This window comes from Pezoporus occidentalis, unplaced genomic scaffold (assembly GCF_034315485.1).
Source record: "Pezoporus occidentalis ecotype Australia unplaced genomic scaffold, CSIRO_AGI_Poc_V1 ctg84, whole genome shotgun sequence".
NCBI lineage: Eukaryota > Metazoa > Chordata > Aves > Psittaciformes > Psittacidae > Pezoporus > Pezoporus occidentalis.
Window position 1 is genome coordinate 412,761 of NW_026916203.1, and position 15,850 is coordinate 428,610.

General features: G+C 43.9%; 1 protein-coding gene across 5 annotated transcripts in view; it reads left to right on the plus strand.

Moving 5' to 3' along the window:
* The first annotated feature begins 14,462 nt into the window (after positions 1-14,462).
* EPB41L4A (erythrocyte membrane protein band 4.1 like 4A) overlaps positions 14,463-15,850 on the plus strand; it is a 127,467-nt gene continuing 126,079 nt past the window's right edge. For all 5 annotated transcript variants that reach the window (XM_062604234.1, XM_062604235.1, XM_062604236.1 and 2 more), the window contains exon 1: positions 14,463-15,053. In XM_062604234.1, the coding sequence (XP_062460218.1) occupies positions 14,955-15,053 (99 nt within the window). In that variant the 5' untranslated portion in view covers positions 14,463-14,954. The remainder of the gene's footprint in view (positions 15,054-15,850) is intronic.

A 15,850-nucleotide genomic window follows, 5' to 3' on the forward strand; every position in this document is an offset into this window, starting at 1 on the left:
CACCGTGAGTTTTCTCTTCTCCCTGTATTTTACAATGCACATACAATATACATTTTTCTTACTAATCTGCAAAATGTCACACAGAAGTTAGAACAAATCATCAACATGGTTTTATTTACAATGGGCAAACTTCTACATTTGATTGCACAGCTGCAAAAGGCATATTGTTCACTCCTTAATCTTTTACACTGTCTACCAAGACTGGGAATGAGGACAAAGAAGAGCATGGCAACTCTGGGACTGCTAGTCTTTGCTGCCTTAATCCTTTTCTCCCATAAGCAAGTGAAACTCAATCTGCAGAAAGTTACTGCAGCCCTAGCCCCTCTTCAGCTATTGCATTTTCTCCTGGGTAAAAGCAATTGGCTACCTGTAAAAGAAATTGTCTGACTTTGGCAAAGGCTACCACCTGTGGGGCACGGACTCCATGCCACATACATCTTTTTAACTAGCAAGCTGAGCTGAGATTTCTGGCCTCTCTAGGAGCTCTGCTCTGACCTATCTTGCTAACATGATGCTTACTTCAGGTCTAAGCTCTTTTTCCTCCTCTTGTTTCTTGCCCCGGGTGTCCCATTTACTGTTACTGACTAAGCTGCTCAGTCTTGCTCAGATCTTGGCTCAGGTACCAAAATGTTCAACACTGGATCCTGGGTTGCCGTGCTTTCTGACTGTTTCTGGCCTCCGTCTGCTCTGAACATGATGTTTCTTTTCTGTATCTGTTGGCTTGCTGAATGCTGTAATGATGCAAGCAGAATTTTCTGCTGCAGAGGAAGTGCAGAGGGTGACAAATGATGACAGCATTACACAGCCACTGTGACACAGATCATCAATCTTTCCCTAATGCTTCTCTGAGCTTTTGTCCTTTAATACTTAATTATCCTCTTCATCTTCTATACCCTTCTTTACTAGCCATTTACTATGTAATTCTGTGAAGTTATTTACAAAATCTTGAAATAGATTGGGAATTCTGAGTCATGTTCTGGGGCTCTTGAAAGAACAGAACAGAATTAGAATAAGACTAAGAATGGAATGGAATGGAATAGAATAGAATGGAATAGAATGGAATAGAATAGAATGGTTCTCACATGTCCTGCACTGGGTTCCAGGGTTCAGAGCTCAGCCCCTCCCTCTCCACTTCCCCTTCTCAGGAAGCTGCAGAGAACAATGAGGTCACCCCTCAGCCTCCTTGTCTCCAAATCAGACAAACCCAGAGTCCTCAGCTGCTCCTCACAGGACCTGCCTTCCATACCGCCCACCAGCTTTGTGCCCTCCTCTGGAGACATTCAAGGACTCCATATCCTTCTTCACCTGTGGGGCCCAGCACTGCACACAGCACCCAAGGTGAGGCTGTACCAGCACTGAACACAGCGGTATAATCCTCTCTTGTGACTGCTGGCCATGCTGTTCGTGATGTACCCCAGGGAGGCAGTTTGCCTTCTTGGCTGCCAGGGCACACTGCTGACTGACACTGAGCTGCTGCCAACCAGCTCCCCAGATCCCTTCCTGCAGGGCTATTCTGCAGCCACTGTGCTCCCAGTTTATACGTGTGCCCAGCATTTCTCCACCCCAGGTGCATTTGGATTTGTTTCATGTCTTTAATGACTGCCCAGTGCTTCTGTCTATCTAGATAAAGGAAGCCTGGTGAGAAGCGGAAAATTACCGAACAAAAGCAAATGCCTGTCAGCCTAGCAGATGCGAGACTGGGAACTAGGCCGTGGAACCAAAAAAACTTCCTTGGAAAGTGCAGCTGGTGTCTTTGAAGTACAGTGAAACAATGTGGTGTTAACATGACAAGCAAAGGAAAAATCTCTTTCTAGATTAGATTTTCATCTTCGCAATGTCCCTTTAGTTGTGGGAAGGTGACATTGTCTTCTTGTCAGTTGCTTTTGGCAATTAACTTAGCTGTGACAGACCATCTTGGCTCAGGAGGTTATGACCTTTGGAAGAAGGGACAGGCAACTCAGGAAGACTATGAAGATGTCATAAGTTGATGCAGGGAGAAAATGAGAAGGGCCAACGCCCAACTAAAACTAAATCTGGCTACTGCTATAAAAGACTATAAATAATGTTTCTATAAACGCATGAACAACAAAAGGAGAGCTAAGGAGAATCTCCATCCTTTATTGGATATAGGAGGAAAAGGTGACAAAAGGCTGAGGAAAATCCTGAGGGACCTGATGCTTTCTTTGCCTTAGTCTTTAATAGTAAGACCAACTGTTCTCTGAGTACTTAGTTCCCCGAGCTGGAACACAGTGATGGAGAGAGCAGAATGAAGCCACCATAATCCAAGCGGAAATGGTGATCAACCTGCTACACCACTTAGATACACACAAGTCTATGGGGCCAGATGGGATCCAACCAAGGCTACTGACAGAGCAGGTGAAAATACTCAGTGAGCCACTTTCAACAATTCTGGTTCACTGGGGAGGTTCCAGTTGACAGGAAGTTAGCAAATGTGACGCCCATCTACCAGAAGGGCCAAAAGGGGAATCCAGGAAACTACAGGCCTGTCAGTCCAACCTCAGTGTTGTTGAAGGTTATGGAGGGGATCATCTTGAAGTGCTGCCACATGGCTAGGACAGGACAACTAGGTGACCAGTCCCAGTCAGCATGGGTTATGAAAGGCAGGTCCTGCTGGACTAACCAGATCTACTTCTGTGCCAAGGGAACTGCTTAGTGGATGTGGGAGAGGCTGTGGATGTTGTTTACCTGGACTTTAGAAAGTCTTTGACACCATTTCCCACACCATTCTCCTCGAAAAATGGGCTGCTCGTGGCTTGGACATTTATTTGGAGCCATTTTCCAGCTTTCATGGAAAAGGAGGAAAACACACACGTCTTGTTTTCTTTTCTAATGGCGTAAGTATGGTGGCGTACTCTTTATTTTCATTATAGTGGCATAATTAAGAACTACATAATAACTGGGAATGAGATGCGGAGTGAGTGTCAGAAGGCTTCATTAGACATGCTATAAATGCTATTAGAAATCTATGTTAATGAAATCTGCTTCCAGAATTACTAATATAGTTTACCAGCACTTACCATTCAGTCTTCTCCTGCACCTCTGACTTTGGTGTTGCCTTTGGATTTCTTTCAAGGTGTTTAAAAGCCTTTGATTTAGTATTATAATGGGAAATAATGGATACTTAAGGAAAAAGAAACTTGAAGGCAAATTAGTGTGCAGCAGATCCTGGTGCTGGAGGCAGCAGTAAGTGATGCTGGATGTCAGAAGAAACTTATCCTGTGAAGAAAACAACTGTTTTTATAGGCCATGGCTCAAGGACTTTGCCATATAAATCAGTAATTATTCTTCTAACCACTCACACAGGTCACTGGAGAGGCAACAAGAGCAATACACACCTTGCTGCTCCTAGGATCTTCTCTGCCAGCTGATTAACACCACAGTAGAAAAAGGGGAGTATCATTTCCAAATGGCATATGAAAAAACAACCCTCATGATTCTCTTTCTAGGCTGAATGAAGAGCCCCAGGAGACTCCTGAGAAACAACATTCTTAATTTAGAAATCATATTTGTTTGAAAGCAATTTTTATGCACCCATTTCAGACAAAACAATGTGTGGGAGAGTGACCTGGAAAAATCAGACCTAGCTGAAGGTGTCATAGTTAGCAAAACACACTTTCACCGAATTTGCCTTATTAGGGAGGAAAAACATAGGAACAGAAATGGCCTAATTTACTGTTTTGATGCTGATACTGCATCATAACATACCCTCTGCAAAGTGAGTAACTACTGTCCTATCTGTAGTAAGGTATTGAGCACATGCTGGACTTCAGAAGACTGAGTAATGAAATATCAGGAGGTATAACACCAGTTCAGGCAAGATCAGCTGCAAGCATTAGAAATGACTTTAGATGTTATGAACCAGTTCCACACACATGGAATCATTGGCTTCTCTGGCCATGAGTTTAAACCCCAAAATTCAACGAATTGAGCCTGATAAGCGGTTATTGCCTTATTTAAAGCCAGCCTTCACAGGGTGGATTGTGGCGCTAGGCTGACTTCAAGGCCTGTGTCTTTTGGCTAACTCTCCTCTAGATGGTAGTGGTCCTGTAAATACATCCAGCCCTTGAGGAAGACAAAACCCCAAAAGATTCTTCATTAAATCAAGCTGTTTTAAGCAAGCTGATACCATGGAGGGACATCCTGAAAAAAAACTTGTATGGAGGAACTTTTCTAAGTGCTGTTCCAAATAAGCTGGAGATCTGACTAACCAGCAATCAAATTCTCAACAAGGCTAATAATTTAATTATAACTGAATAACTTACCAGTGTTCTTTTACATGGTATGTCTCTGCCTGTTAAGAAATGTATAGGATAATCCCACAAATGCTGTGCAGATTGTAGCTAACTTTGTAGGTGTATGAATAACTTCAAATACCCATAACAGTTCAGCCGCTCAGATTTCCTCCATGAACTTAGAGCTCACACTCTTGTAGAAGGTAAAATAAAAGCTCACACTGTTAATGAGTTTTCTTTGTGATTACGGCCAAATTATTAACATTGCATAAGGCTTGTCTAAAAGACAACAAACATACCTGTATTGAAGAATCTTATGAAGTGAATACTCTGTAGTCAGAGAGCCCTCTTACGTTCAAACACTCATGCAAACTAAGATGGTGCCTGATCTTGTGGCTGTTTTGTGCATGTTTATACAGAGGCAAACAATCTTCTGCCTTGATAGCTGTCATTTACTTGTGTGGGCGTATAAAGATGTCTAGCCTCCATCCTTTGAAGTTTTAAAAAACAAGCTGAATAATGTCCTGAGGCAACCTTGTCTGGCCTTTTAAGCAATTGTGCTTTGAGCAGGAATTTGACATAGAAACCTCTTGAGACCCCTTCAGAGCTTATGGTTTGATAACGTGATCCTAAGGTTTCACTTTGACATCAACTGAGTTATCACCACGGTCAACCTTGACTAAATGCCAGATGCCCACCTGACTGCTCTCTTACTCCCTTTCCTCAACTAGACAGGGACAGAAAATAAGATGAAAATCTTGTACATCAAGATAAGGACAGGGAAATCTCTTATCAGTTACTGTCATGAGCAAAACAGACTTGACTTGGGGAAAATGGGTTTAATTCATTACCAATTAAAAATAGAGTAGGATGGTGAGAAACAAAGACAAAACCTAAGACACATTCCCCACCCCTCCCCCCCGGCCCCCAGTCTTCCCAGATTTAATGACTCTCCTTTGCTCCTAACTCTTCTACCTCCTTCTGCAGGAGAATCGCCCCTCCAGCTGCTAGCGTATCTCTCCCCATACTTCACTGACATTAGTATCTGCAGGGCTGTTTCTCAGATTTTTCTCAGTCCTCCAACAGCTTCTGTGCAGCATTTTGTCTCTTTCTTAAACACGTTATTATGGAGCCACCACCATCTCAGCTGAGGGACTCAGCTGTGCCATGTGGTGGGTTCATTGGAGCTGGCTGGAACTGCTTGTATGTGGGCCAGGCAAATCCTCTCCCCACAGAGGCCGTATCTGCAGCCTGCACTCAGCAGCATCTGGGTGCCTTTACCAAGTACAAGTTCTGCTTAACAGAATTCTAAACTTCACTGCTCCAAGGCCAGAAGGATTATACAGGAAGCAACAAAGAGGGTGAGCTTCTTAAATCTGCTGCTGAACTGGGATCCTGGTCCTGACATTTCGGGCTGATACCAAGCTGAGTAGTGTCTATTCCTTTTTGCAAAGCTTTGAAGTAGTAGATGAAACAATTACTTTGGAAGACCCAATTATTATTCTTGAAAAGGTCAAAATTGTTTAACTAGCTCTCTGCCACTCCTTACACCTTTTACAAAAGAGCTGAAGCATTGGTAATGACTACTATGCAGTAAATATTGCCTTCTTGGTTTTCGTTACAACTCTGTAAAGACAGCAGTTTAAATAAAATACTTTTACTTAGTTTTTAATGATATATTATTTTTGATGGTACAGGCAGAAGACAAGTACAACATAATTAGGCTTAAATTTTAATTGGTAAACTCAGTAACATTATAGTCAAGGAATGATGTAGAACTTGGCTGTAAGCATCAGTTGGGTTAACAGTCTTGAAGATACAAATAAGCAACCACTCAAAATAGCAAGTACGCTCCTCTGACAATTAAGCAAGATGCTAGGAATCCAGACCCTACCAAAACAGCATGAACATGATATAAAACACATGTACAAGCAAATTAAGAACTCATTGTGATCATTCAGTGCTAGCAGCAATGGAAACATTAGCAGTGAACTTGGTATCACAAATATGGAAGACTATCAGATGGTAAAGAATAAATAAGCTTTTCTGTAGAAGTATTAATACAGAAAGAATGACTTAATCTCATTAATCTTCTCTTTACAGATGCTGTGTCTTGGGGCACTGCTATATCAGTCAGTCTGTGGTTATATAATATACTGGCAATCTGTGCTATTCTGTAATGTGGTGGGTTTGAAAACATGCATGTATTAGAACAGCAGTACATTTTACATATTGTGTTAGCTAAGGAACACTCCTACTTTTGTGTCCTAGAAAACAGAAGAATGTCCACGCTGTAGTCAATTTGTATGTAATATATATAGTGTGCTATTCATAGAGATGTACGACGTAATAATCAGATATTCAGGATCACCTGAATGTAATCACATGTTATGTGGGATGCATTGTCCTCCAAGATTGTGACAAAATTATTTATTTTCAAGGTACAGAAATATATTTTACTTCAACAGCAATTGCTTTGCATTGTACATTCAGATGTGATGAAAAGAAAAAAAAAAAAAAAGCCTTGCAAATGCTGGAGCAACTAAATGCTTATGGGAGCAACTAGTATATGCCTTGCTGTTCAACCCACATTGTGAGGAGGAGCTACAGTGAGACGCATCATGTGCCTGAAACACCAGAAGCGCATGTTTAAAAACTGTGATGCACCATGTAGCAAAGTAAGAATCCAGGCAAGGAGGCTAGCCTGGGACTGTGAGGAGCACAGAAGGGCTGTGTGAGCAGATAATGAGGAGGAACACCCATGGCGCTTAGACCACACTCCATTTGCCTTCAAGGCAGAATGTCACATTAGAGGATAAGACCTGTGCAAGCACCATTTGCACTTCAATTCCATCAAAGCTGTTTACAATTTCATGACTCAGTCTTATCCTGTCTTTCTGTCTCTCTTTGACAGGCCCAGCTCCTACAGAAAAGTCTCCCAGTTAGAGCATTTTTACTATATTTTCTTTCTGGTTTTCGGTTTATGTGTTTTTCCCCTCCACTTTTCTTCCATTTGTTTCTCTTCTCTCATGTACCTCCTACAGTTTCTTTTGTTTTTCTACCTTTCACCTCTGTATTATATACTTACTTTGGAGTTCTTACCATCCCAACAACAAACAGATCAGTTTGTTTCTCCTCCCCCCTTTCCTTTTGCCCTTGCCTTGTATTTTCTTCTCTGCTCTCCTATACTAGAAATTGAGCTTTTTTTTTGTCAGCCAGCTGAGTGTTAGCATGAACAAGGAACTTGAACTCAAAAGTGGGGTAGCAAGAAGTTAGACTGTTAGCTAAACAGAATGATGAAGAACAGGAAGTATTCCTATATTCTCAAAGGCCATGTTAGACTTATGCTGTAACAATATGAAATGCAGAAGTGTCAGGACTTCAAAAATGCTGTGAATCTCTTATTTATCTCATCCAGTTTCTCAAATTACTTTAGGGGCTGAAGAATTATTTTTTGAAGGCATGCTAAGTTCTTTAATTTCTCTGGTTTGTTAAGGGACTTACTGTCCCATGCAGTTCTCATTTATATTTTTCAGGAAAGAATAAAAGGCCATCAAATGATGCACACACAATCATGTGAGTCAGGTGTAACTACACTTACAAGCGATCTCCCAGAAAAGGGGCAAACTTATCAGATCTTCCTGTTGCTCATCCTGACTTTCTGAAAAATTGCAGAAAATAATGCTTTATTAGAGTGAATTCATCATCTCTGCAGCTAGAAACGTTCCCTATGTTCAAGGGGATGTGATAAGCATGAAATCAATTAGGTGATTTAGCATTCCAGTCTTACTTTGAACTGGAACAAATCCTTCTGCAGGCTCAGCATTGCTCAGATTCAGTGATTGGTGTAAAAGCCTGAGGAATCATTCCCAGCCTCTGAGTACAGAAAGAAAACTTGAAAGGAAGTCACAGCAGGCTACATGTGACATGCTTCAGTCTGTATTTTCACTTAGTGAGAATTTGAATCTACAAGATACATGATGAGCTGGTTATTTCCTTGATCAGTTGCAGGGAGCTGCTGAAATCCTTTTGCTTTTGGCATCTTCAGTGTCGTCACTGAAAACTTATTTCTTCTGATTACCTACAGCATCCCATCACCATCCTATCTCTTCATGGCTGATGATAGGTGATGTTCTCCAGATGACTTTATTATCTGCATTCAAGCTACAGCTTTTCCAGGAAGGGCAATCCTTTGTACAAACTGTATTAGAAAATCTCTGGATTCTCAGATTATTCAAAACTTGAAATCTTGCTGCATACTACAGATGATATTACTTTAGTATTACACAATATTAGAAATTGAGTTTGCTATACAAGAATGATGGCTTTAATGTAGAAACAGAATTAAAGGTTGGCACTGGAGAGATCTCAGTCATGAATGTGGCTGTAATATCCAGGCATCAGAATATAAACCCGAATACCCGTAAAAAAACCTAGACCTCAGTTTTTTAAAGTGAAGGCACACAGTGATGTGTTTAATAAACTTTGTAAGAGTAGTCAGGAGTTTTCTCTATCAGAGCTTCCTGTTGATGGCTTGTCTACATAAACTCTTTTTCCATGGGTGGAAGACACTCCCTGTTAAAATGTTTGTATTAATTTGGATCTGTGTCACTTTAATGAGATTGTGACTGATCACCTCCCTGAAATGGTCTGGAGTTCTGTCTGGGGGTATCCTCTCAGCCTATGTTTGGCTTGCCTAAGTCAATGCTTAGGTTTAGTATCTCCCTAGGTATATTTCCATGGTGTGTAGAGGTCTAAAAATCCTCTGGGCAGCAGAACTAAGAATCTCTTGGCAATGATTCCCCCAGAAACTTGCATTCAGAAAGTGCAGGAGAGGAAAAGAAGAGATGATAGTTACAAACATGGTTTCTGTTGTATTTGAACAGCATAGGGCTGTTGTTTACAACAGCAACAGACTGACTGACACCTGAGTTCCTTGTAATTTTCCAGTCAGCATGGCCAGCCTACCCTTGGGATAAAAGATGCTTCACTAAGTGTATTCAGAACAACTGCCTTTTGCAAGAATATCACAGTGTATGTAGTGCCTTGAAATGGGCATAGTACCAGCTCCCTGGCCATGAAAGTTTTGGCACATCATTATTTTCTTACCACAAAGCTCTTCTAACATGGTAGGAAGAGTATAGTAGTTTGGTGACAACAGTCTCTTCTGTGCTTAAGCATGAGTCTATTCAATCCTGTTTTACTATGGAAGGTGCCCGTTTAACCATTACAGTATCACAGTATCACAGTATGCTAGAGATTGGAAGGGACCTCGAAAGATCATCTAGTCCAATCCCCCTGCCGGAGCAGGAGCACCTAGATAGTGTTACACAGGAATGGGTCCAGGTGGGTTTTGAATGTCTCCAGGGAAGGAGACTCCACAACCTCCCTGGGCAGCCTGTTCCAGTAGTGTTCTTTGAAAAGGATATGCTTTTCTCCACAGGAAGCTCACCTTCTACATGTCCATGGATCTTCATTGCCTCTATTTTTCTGCTGATTGGTGGCACAAGGTACAAATCCAAATTGTCACAGCATGACTTAAAGTCCTGGAGTTTCATCTTGCCATTCAATTCTCTTTAGTATTAAAATATATTCAAGTTCTGCTAAGGAAGCTGAGTATAAGCAAAATAAAACAGGATCATCTGGTTCTTCTTTGTGTAGGGGTAGCTTGTCAAAATCTTGAGAGAGACTTTGTAAAACCACATCACACAAAATTAGGTACAATAAACAGTAGCTAAAGACAAATATTTCTTGCTTTGACAGAAGTATGCAGACTTTGCAGTTTCTCATTTTAGCTCTACAGTTTACAACAGGCATCCCAACAGCTTTGTTTTATATATTGGATAGAGAAAGTGCACTTAATAGCATATTTTCCTTATTAAAAAATCATAAAGTGAAAGATCCTTATGATTTCCTTAATTATTGTGTGATTGCAGTGCTGCAACCTTCTAGGGTCTTGTTAAATGAGTAAACAAAAAGAAAAATGGATCTTCACTCCATGCCATGTCAATTCAGAGGTCCTCAAGGCATTTACTGCTATAGAAATACCAATAAATTAAATCAGCTGTTCAAATGCACTTTGGGGTCTTTTGAGTGGTTTTTGGTTGTTTTTTTTTTTTCTTTGGGTGGTGTTTTTTTCTGGTTGTTTTGTTTTGTTTTTCTGTCATCACTGTGTTACAGATCTGAATATTTACCTTAATTTAACTTTTCTTATATTTAAGTAGCCTTGACTGGCATGTCTTACTTTAAGGGCTCTCTAAGTGTATGGCATACAGTATAATGTCAAGTCATAGAATCATAGAATCGTTAGGGTTGGAAAGGACCTTAAGATCATCTAGTTCCAACCCCTCTGCTGTGGGCAGGGACACCTTACGCTAAATTGTATCACCCAAGGAAGTTTAACCATGCCGAGTGCAAGGTCCTACACCTGGGTCGGAGCAATCCCAGGCACAGCTACAGGTTGGGCAGGGAAGAGATTCAAAGCAGCCCTGCAAAGAAGGACTTGGGGGTGTTGGTTGATAAGAAAATGAACATGGGCCGGCAGTGTGCACTTGCAGCCCAGAAAGCCAACTGTATCCTGGGCTGCATCAAAAGGAGCGTGACCAGCAGGTCGAAGGAGGTGATCCTGCCCCTCTACTCTGCTCTTGTGAGACCCCACCTGGAGTATTGTGTGCAGTTCCGGTGTCCTCAACATAAAAAGGACATGGAACTGTTGGAACAAGTCCAGAGAAGGGCCACGAGGATGGTCAGGGGACTGGAACACCTCCCGTATGAAGACAGACTGAGGAAGTTGGGGCTGTTCAGCCTGGAGAAGAGAAGGCTGCGTGGAGACCTCATAGCAGCGTCACTACAGTTTTGGAGGAAATACAAAACTGATCAATATGTGGATAAATTCATGCTTACAATGATTGTTGTTGTGCAGTTACTTGGATAGTTACTGTGCAGTGGATGCACATACACCTTATGTGTGTGATGTGTAGTAGTAACACAGAGTCCAGAGTAATTGTTAGGATAGCATCCATCTGTGTGTGAAGTGAGAAATGTGATTTCATGTATATTTGTAACACACAAACTTCAGCCTCTGAATGCTGTAAAATGCTATACGGAAATGACTTGTTCCATTGCTTTCTTTGGTCCTCTTTTTGGGTGGTGGAGGAGACACAGATAGGTATAGTTCTCAGTAGCATGTTGAACATCTGGAGAACTTCTCTGGAAGGACTACAAGCATCTGGGGTCAATGATAAATGGACAAGTGAGTGGGTGTCAAACCAGAGCAGTGCAGTGCTGCTGCAGGAGTTGTACCTTATTTTTCCTGCAAACACACTGGACAGTACCCTTGGTAAGAATTTTTTCTTTAGTGGAAGAGTCATTCAGGGTTGTACATTTAGCCCAGAGAGTATGTGCTGTTGCTTTCTGTTTTCACTTCAAACTTCTTTCATTAGACCTCATTGCTTTTCTCTGTTCACCAGGAAGTTTGTCTTCACATGAGAAGGATGATGAAGAGGTTGCTCTGTAGCTTTAAGTTTTCACTTATCCCTTGGAAGCCCACATGGATAAGATACAGAAATTGCATCTCTACACATTGGTAAGTATGAGTGATAATGGCTAAAATAGGTTATCATGCCTCTTACTACAGCTACTGTCAGCAAACATGAGCAAAACTGCCAAAAAAATTAGTGAGAAACCAGATATGCTAACCCATTTCCTTTGGGCAGTTAGTATCATTGCTGATGTGTCAGAATATGGATGCAGGTCACTTCATATGCAAAATCCTTGTGGTGCTCAGTGTGTTGTTTGTATGACCTCAGTGAAGAGACTTGATTTCAGCTAAAACTGACCGTTTTAATGAAAGTGTACTGAATCATAATGGCTGCAGTGGATTGTGCTGAATACCTCATCAAACATGCAATGGACAAAAATGCCTTTATGCCCTGGTCCTGTACTTACATGCCTGAATTAAACATGCCCATAATGTTTCTGTGATGAGAGCTTATGTCAGCAACTTTTCCTTTGCAGTGCTTGCCTGTGTTTTTACTTGTAAAGAGAAGTAAAAAGGAGCTCAGTTTCCTGATAGATCTGGAAAAAAAAATAGTATCTTATGTTTCTCACCAGCTGTGAGCTGGCCTGATACACAAAATACTGAGGCAGGGCTGGTGCTATGGAGCATGGAGCTCAAATGTTTTGCTTTCCTGAGCTCCTCAGGGCTCATATTAGTTCCTAGTACAGATCCTATACCTTCTTCCCCCACTCCCTTGACTAATTTTCTCACTTCTTCAGTCCAGAACCCCCTTCTACGTTTTTACCTCAAATAGTATATTCTGGTACTGCTGCTGAATCGAACAGCTAGTCGTTTGTTATCTCCTAACCAGGCAGCAGCTGATTAGGAGACAATTTCCTATGTTAATGGCTCTGTGCTCCAAGCATTGGCATCAGCTGAACATGACTGCGTATTTTCTATATGCCCCTTGGACCAGTCAGCTAGTGTGCAGTAGCATGAAACAGATCTTTAAGATCTTCAGAAATAGAATACATGAAAGAGTTCACTTGGGCTGCTTACACCCAAACCCAGTCTTGATTTAAACTGCTCAGGTGTGGGACTGTAATGTAGCTCTGTGAGCCATTCTGAAATTATAATTGAAGGTTTTAAGTTCACTGAGTCCTCCCTCTCCCTTGATTAATAAGTGATTTATACATATATAATGACTTTAACTGACAGAGGGGGGTAATTTATGTCATGATGTGCATGATATATGGATCTAACAAGAGGGAAACGGGAACCATCTGTTCTCTAAAAAACTGTCCACTGTCAGAAGAATTCAAGAGCTCTATTTGAAAAATATGTTCAGAAAACCAAAAATAAATTTATCTGAATTTCTTGTGCTGTCTGGATGACATTCTCAATGGGTATGTATTGACCAAGAAACAAGGTTAGGAACTTGAATTTATAATATTTTGCAATGTTTCATATTCTGTAAGTTGTTCAGAAGGCTGTATTTTATTAATATATATATTAAAATACTTTTTGTTCTGATCTTCACAGTGCTCATGCAACACTGGTTTTGCAGCTTACAGGATGGATACAGAACACAGTGAACAAGTTTAAACACTACCTACACCAAACGAAAAAATGGGAGTGGTATTTTCTGGGAGTAGGAAAGTTTTATTTAGGACAGGGATTTAAAAGCAGACGTATCATTCTTTGTGCCACTTAGGTACATACCTAGTACTGTTTGTCAAGTGATAAATCTCCTTGTGCCCTTCTCTTATGCAATGTGAGCAAGTAAATCTTAAAAACATTTATGCACATTCTTAAATTTGCACATGCAAATTTTGTATGATCCTCAACAGGACGTCTCATGCATGCAGACTCACGCAACTGCAGAGGCACTTGTGGGATCAGGGTTTCATTTTCTGCCCGAGGGGGAAAAATCATAGGCGTGTGCAACAAGTAGAACACGAAGGTGAGCTGGTGTGTGTGTGCTCCAGCACTATAGACAGCAACTGCAAAAGCAGTTGAAAGTTCTTTTATGTCTTTTTTTTTTTAATACTGCAGGGCTGTAGGGTTTTAAATTAAATATACCTGTAGCAGGCCCGGTATTTAACAGCATACCGGAGAAAATATTTTCCTGCCACGAGTACTTGTAAAGTCGGTCTTTCCCAGACAGCCACGAGGGTCTCCTGAAGCCCTTCCGCGCGGAGTGAGAAGGCAAACCCCGCCCCTCCGCGGACACGGCTCCCTATCCTGCGGACAGTGTGCCCCGACGCTCCCGCCGGCGGCCCAGCAGGGGTCAGTGTTGCCGCGGCGGGGCGACCCGGCGGCGAGAAGAGTCGGGGATGGGTAGTCGTGGGTAGGACAAGCACCCTGCTGCTGGCAACCGGCACGGGGGGAAAGCGGCTGGTCTCCGGGTGTGCCAGTGGTGTACCGTGACGTGCGGTAGCGCTGGTCGCTGCTGGTGCCGGGGCGGAGCGGGCTGAAGCAGCCAGCTCACTGGTGGCAGTTACCTTTCAGCCTGGCAGGTGCCGTCTGCAGGCCTCCGTCCTGCACCCTGAGGGAGCCTTGCACGGCGGACAGCAGGAGGCTAGGTGGGTACACCCATTCTTCCTCCCCTCCACGAAGGGAGGAGGCGAACGGCTGCTGTCGCTGTCCCTGCATGGCCGCGGGCACCCGCGGCACAGCAGCCCTGCGCCCGCAGGACACAGCCGCCCTCCCGCTGCAGTAATGGGGACCGCGGTCGCAGGCACCGCCATCGCCGGGCAGTGACACAAGCACATCCTCTCCACCACCGGCCGCGGCGGCAGAGACGGATCCCCCGGCCACTTTCCTTCCTTACACAAAGAGGAGGCGCGGAAACCTGCGCGGACGGGGCGGGAGGCGGTGCGGTACCTCCCCGGGCCAGCGTGACAGCCAGCCGCTGGCAAAGGCTGTACCCTGAACTTCTTCCTGGAAAGCAGCCGGTCTTTTTCTTCCTCTTTCTTCAGAGCGAGCACCCGGCAAACCCCGTCCAGGCTGTTCCGCGGGATGGCGGCGGAAGGCCGCCCCTTGGGGCTGGGCGCTTTGCCGTAGCCGTGCCGGTCTCCGGCCACTGCAGCGGGGCGCGGAGCCGGGCACGGCCCAACCCCGGCTTCGCCTCAGCCGCCTCCTCCGCCGTAGCTCGGGCTTTTTCCCGCCTCCCCGCTTCGTCCCCGGACATCGCAGCAGACATGGGCTGTTTCTGCGCGGTCCCGGAGGATTTTTACTGCGAAGTTTTGCTCTTGGATGAGTCCAAGCTGACCCTGACCACCCAGCAGCAGGGCATCAAGGTAAAGGGAGACCGGCGGGGCTGCGGGGTGCGCTGAGGGAGAGCTCCGGGGCCAGACTCCGCGCCGCACCTTGAGGTATCCAGGAAGGGAGCGGCGGTAGGAAAAAGGGTTTTCGGGGTCCTGCGAGAGGCGAAGAAATAATTTTGTAACTTTGGTTGCCGGTCGCGCATGGGACGGATGAGCGAGCAAGACGCGTGCCGGTGCTGGCTTTGGAAGCTTTGCTGTGACGTACTCACTTAAGTGAGCAGGTGCCGAACACGCCTCAGCAGTCGGGACTGACTCGTGTTTTCCTGTACATGCTACCAAAGTAGAAAGAGAAAAGAGAGAAAGGAGGCTGTTGTACAGAAAAGCGGCTGTGTACACGGGCTGTTGCGCACCCGCGCGGAGTCGTTTTGCCTCCGGCTGCTGCTCCCCGCCGAGACTTCCCTCTTGGCGCTGTTTGCCTGCCCGGGCTGCGGGGCAGAGCGGGTGCCTCCCACCGGCCCCGGGGTCCTCAGGGCTGCTGCCCTGCCGAGTGGAGGAGGTAGAGGTCCAGCCTCTTCTGTAGCCCTGTGCCCTGTCGCCTGCTCGGTGGGAAGAGGTCTTGCGCTGTTGCAGCGCGCCGGGTAGGGATAGACTCTTCGAAGTAGTCATCTGCCAACCGCTAAGTGAGCCCTAACAGAGGATGTGAGAAACGGGAGGTTTTTCTAAAGGCCCTTAAATTGTTCCTGTTTGATTAAGCCTGATGACAACATGTCTCAGACAGCTTGGTACTTGAATTTATTAGCAATATAAGAACATGGTTTCAGTGTTGGTTC